Genomic DNA, 4,694 nt, shown 5'->3' on the forward strand with positions numbered 1-4,694 from the left:
AATATTGATATTTCTCACACTGTCATTTCAATTCCAATCGCTGTATGAATGTTAAAGCATAAAAAAAAAAAAAAACAAAAAAAAAAACAGCAACATGTAGATGTACCTGCATGCATACAGACAAAATATCACCAGATTATTGATATTTCTCACACTGTCATTTCAATCTAATCGTTGTATAAATGTAAAAGCATTTAAAAGACAAGAAAAGAAAAAAAAGCAACATGTAGATTGCTCCTTATTTACCTGCATAAAAAATACAGACATATCACCAACACACAGGTAACGAGCACAGCATAAAAACCAAATGATCCAACTCCCCATTTTGGAACCAGAAGTTTGGACTTAAGTGTGTCTGCACACAAACGCTCATCGGTTAACGACCCACTACATTGTTTTCCAGAACATTTTGGGTACATATTGACGTCACGTGATCTAACTTGGAGCGTTGCATTTTTACATGACGACCAATCACTCCATTCACTATGACTGCAATCACCACTAAACCCTTCTTGGCAGCTGCATGTGTCCTCTTGTAATTTCATGGTTCCGCTGTTGTTGCAGAACTGGTTGCAGGGTGTTTGATCAGTAAGCTTATTGGGGCAGACGACTCCACCACAGGCGTGTTCCTCAATAACATTACGTGTTCTGAACTGTTTTCCGAGAGGTCCGCATTTTTTAGAACACGCTGACCATTCGCTCCAAGCATCCATGACACAATCTTGTATCTTGCATTCGCAACAAGTACCACTGTATCCAATTTGACAATCGCAACGATTTTCGATAAGTTTCCCACTATTCAAACAAAATGTATTACACGACTGCTCCTCTGACAAAAAAGACGGAAACATAGTCTGCCCACCACAAGCCGACGACCTGTCGATGTCACGTGTTCTAAATTGTTTCCCTAGCGGGCTACAACTATGTGAGCAAGATGACCACTGGTTCCATGAACTCATCGCACAGTCTTGTACCTTAATATCACAACACTGACCTCTGAACTCATCTGGACAACTGCAATTGTTTTCATGATCAACTAAGCGGCCCCCGTTGCTGCAAATTCTATTACACGGTTGTTGTGCTGTTAGTGGAAACGAACACTTGGCTCCTCCACATTCTTGAAACTTATCTACATTGCGTGTTCTGAATCTCGTTCCAAGAGCACCACACCTTTCCGAACACGTTGACCATTCGCTCCATGCATTCAAGACACAGTCTTGTATTTTGCATTCACAACAAGTGTCATTGTATCCGATTGGACAATCGTAACGACTTTCGCTAATTGTTCCTCCATTCCGACAAAATTGATTACACGGCTGGTCTTCTGACAATAAGGAAGGGAGAATTGTCTGTCCGCATTCAGACGGCCTATCTAACATTTCACGTATTCTAAATCGTTTTCCTAGTGGACCACACGTATTGGAACAAGATGACCACTGGCCCCATGGAATCAATGCACAGTCCTGTGTCCTAATCTCACAACACTGACCAGTGAAGCCATCTGAACATCTGCAGCTTTTCTCTGAAACAATCAAACTGCCACCGTTGTAGCACGTTCGATTACATGGCTGTTGCTCTGAAAGGATAGATGAACATGCCAATCCACCACACTCTGGTGACTGTAGGATATCTCGAATTCTAAACCGTGTTCCGGAAGGTCCACACGTTTGCGAACACAGTGACCATTCACTCCATTCGCTCAGTTCACAATGTTTTATAATACACTCACAGCATTGCCCGCTATATCCAGATGGACACTTGCAGCTATTATTTACGATTGAACCACCGTTGAAGCACTTTCGACCACATGATTGTTCTTCTGTCAGTGACGATGTACATTCACTACCTCCACATTCAGGAGCCTGTACTATCGTTCGAATTCGGAATTGTGTTCCATGAGGACCACATACGTGTGAGCACGTTGACCAATCATTCCACTCGGTCATTCTGCAGTCTTGTATTTTACAATTACAGCACTTACCAGTGAATCCATTTAAACAGTTACAGTAATTATTCAATGAGGTACCATTGAAACAATTTAAATTGCAACTACGTTCTTCGAGATTATTTCCATCACACTCAATACCCCCATCTTTAGCTTGTAGTAAATGCGATCGATTTCTATGTTTTGTTCCATTTGTTCCACAGTCGTGAGAACATGCACTCCATTGATTCCAATTTTGCCATTCGCAATCGACTGGAGGAGACGAATGTATTTTTCTACCTACGAAATAACCTCCACACAGAGAACCGACTATTAGTACCGCTGATACAGCTACAACAACATGTCTGACATCCATCTTTTACGGTGGTGGAAATACAAAATAAATGTTTACAGTCATTCAGAAAAGTCATCCTACTGTTTATTCATGTGGAATCCAGGAAATAAAATTCATGTAATTGTTTGTTTATTATTTCAGGCCATTCACTAGCTCACGTGCACAGTATTGACAAATTGCGAGTCAGCGAGGCATGCGATTACCGCAAGCCATCTACCAACTGCAATTCATTCGAGGCAGGACGATGTATAGCTGCATTATTGTACCAAAAGTGCGAGGCACATTAAAACACGGTACAAATCAGTAAAAGTGAAAATGGCAATATTTTAGTAAAATTATGATGTTCATATAACCTTGTCATCGAGTAATTCTAAAATCAAACCATTTCTATTTTAGTGCATCGTCCCGAGGTAGAAAGCATACGTAAATACCAGAATGGAAGAAAATAACCTTGATTGTATTTAACAGATACAAAGCATCAAGCTTGCAATGTTTGATGGCACGTAAACCTAAATTGTAATGAATATAATCTATAATTATGGCCTCTAAAAGCTAATGTTACTTGGGGCAAAATTTAGGATTTTTTTAAAGTTAATTTTATAGGTCTATATGCCTAACGAACGGGCCCCAAAAAGCCCCGGGCCGCAGTGCATTGTACTGGCTGCACTGACCATACTTAAGCCACTATTCTGAGGCGCGGAGTTAATACAGCTAAGAAAAGCGTATTCCGTAACACTTTTTTAATCTCGCGTAAAAATCCCGGCATCCTTCTTGCAACCTCTCAGCTGCTATTAAACCACAGGTATGAAGATTTCCATAACATCCTTCTTGTAGCCTCTACAGCTGCTATATTAAACCACTGGTATGAAGAGTTCCATTGCATTTTTCTTGCAGCTTCTCTACAGATGCTATTAAACCAATCTAGGAAGGTAAAGCCGGTATGAGTCGTGTCTAACTAACTGGCGAGCGCGAGTATGAAGAGTTCCATGGCATCCTTCTTGCAGCCTCTCTACAGCTGCTATTAAAGAACGGGTAGGCCTATGTAGAGTTCTATTGCATTCTTCCTGTAGTCTCTCTACAGCTGATATCAAACCACGGGTATGAAGAGTTCCATGTTCAACCAAGGCTTGGTTTCTACATTAGTTTACGTGATTTAATGCAAAAAAAAAGGTCTTTAATTCGAGGTTTTACGATAATTATAAAAAAAACCATAAAGATTACAAAACAACTAATTACAACAATAACCGTATCGAAGGGATCCAAGATAGATATTACACGCTTTGTCAGTCATCAATAATGAACATAGAGTACCAGCCTACGATGGGTACAGAAGAGATTTTTTCATGTGATTAGTGACAATCCCCCTATGCAATATTATAACAATCTCAGGGGTGGACTTAATGGCGCTTGGCACTGTAATTTTAAGTCTGAATACATACCAATTGGGGAATTAACCGTTTGAGGATGATAGAGGGATTAAATAGGGATTTCATTTGTATAGCAAGGAGATGGTGCTACCCTTAATTCGTGTTATTGAGTTTACGCCCACAAACGTTGTAGTTATTAATGACTTGCCTCATATTATATACTGGGATTTTCAATGTTCTTTCTTCCTTTTTTTTTGTGAAAAGTTGAAATTTGTATTTTATTTTTAATATTGTTACTAAATATCAAGGTTATTTTGTTGTATTTTATTAGGCATAGGTTTATTGAGGAAGGTATTTTATATGTAAATGATGATGATGATAAAGAAATTATGTAAAATTGTTTGAATAAAGTTGGGTGTTCCCCACGAAAGATAAAAAAAAACGTTGTAGTTATTAATATTTTTGTTAAAAGAACATTTTATTTCTTATTGACGTCACATTCACAATTTATGAACATGCATACGTCATAAGATTATGTCTCACCTTTTCCTGGCAAAGCAAACTTTCCCGAGGTACCTTTTTCATGGATAAACACCACTGTTCTGTACATCTGACTAGGGTTACAAGAGCCGCATTGTTTGCATTGTATATTGTATAATACTTACACAAGGTACGTCAACAACTGAATTATTCTTATTTAATTTTTTTTTCTTATTTTGATTTATTTCTTTCGAAAGTGTACTTTCTATCACATATAATTGTCTACTTAGGCCTAGTCTTACTAATACATAGCCTCACCGTCCCCCGGTAGCGATTTTTTTTCCCGTACGAAACATTTACATGAAACTCCACTCGGGCCGTCTCGGCTGAATCGACCCGAAAATCTCATTGCAGAATTCAGGAGGTCAAAAGGTCATCAACAGATAAACGTCTACAGAACAACTTCTGAGAGAACGTCGCTGTCTAATTTTTAAAAATACATTGATGTTACCGTGTTTATACCAATGGGTCGTTTAAAATGACATAATATTTGATTAAGCTGCACGAG

General features: G+C 38.7%; 1 protein-coding gene across 1 annotated transcript; it reads right to left on the reverse strand.

Annotated features, from left to right (window-relative positions):
- Window positions 1-272: 272 nt before the first annotated feature.
- On the reverse strand, window positions 273-2,300 carry LOC117113445 (SCO-spondin-like; the record flags this gene model as incomplete). The annotated part of the gene is made up of 1 exon (XM_033256785.1): window positions 273-2,300. A coding segment is annotated over exon 1 (2,028 nt), but the record flags the coding sequence as incomplete, so codon positions are not given.
- Between the last annotated feature and the right edge of the window lie 2,394 nt (window positions 2,301-4,694).

The sequence above is a fragment of the Anneissia japonica genome, unplaced genomic scaffold (assembly GCF_011630105.1).
Source record: "Anneissia japonica isolate Jap-2015-1 unplaced genomic scaffold, ASM1163010v1 scaffold287907_len70230_cov149, whole genome shotgun sequence".
Lineage (NCBI taxonomy): Eukaryota > Metazoa > Echinodermata > Crinoidea > Comatulida > Comatulidae > Anneissia > Anneissia japonica.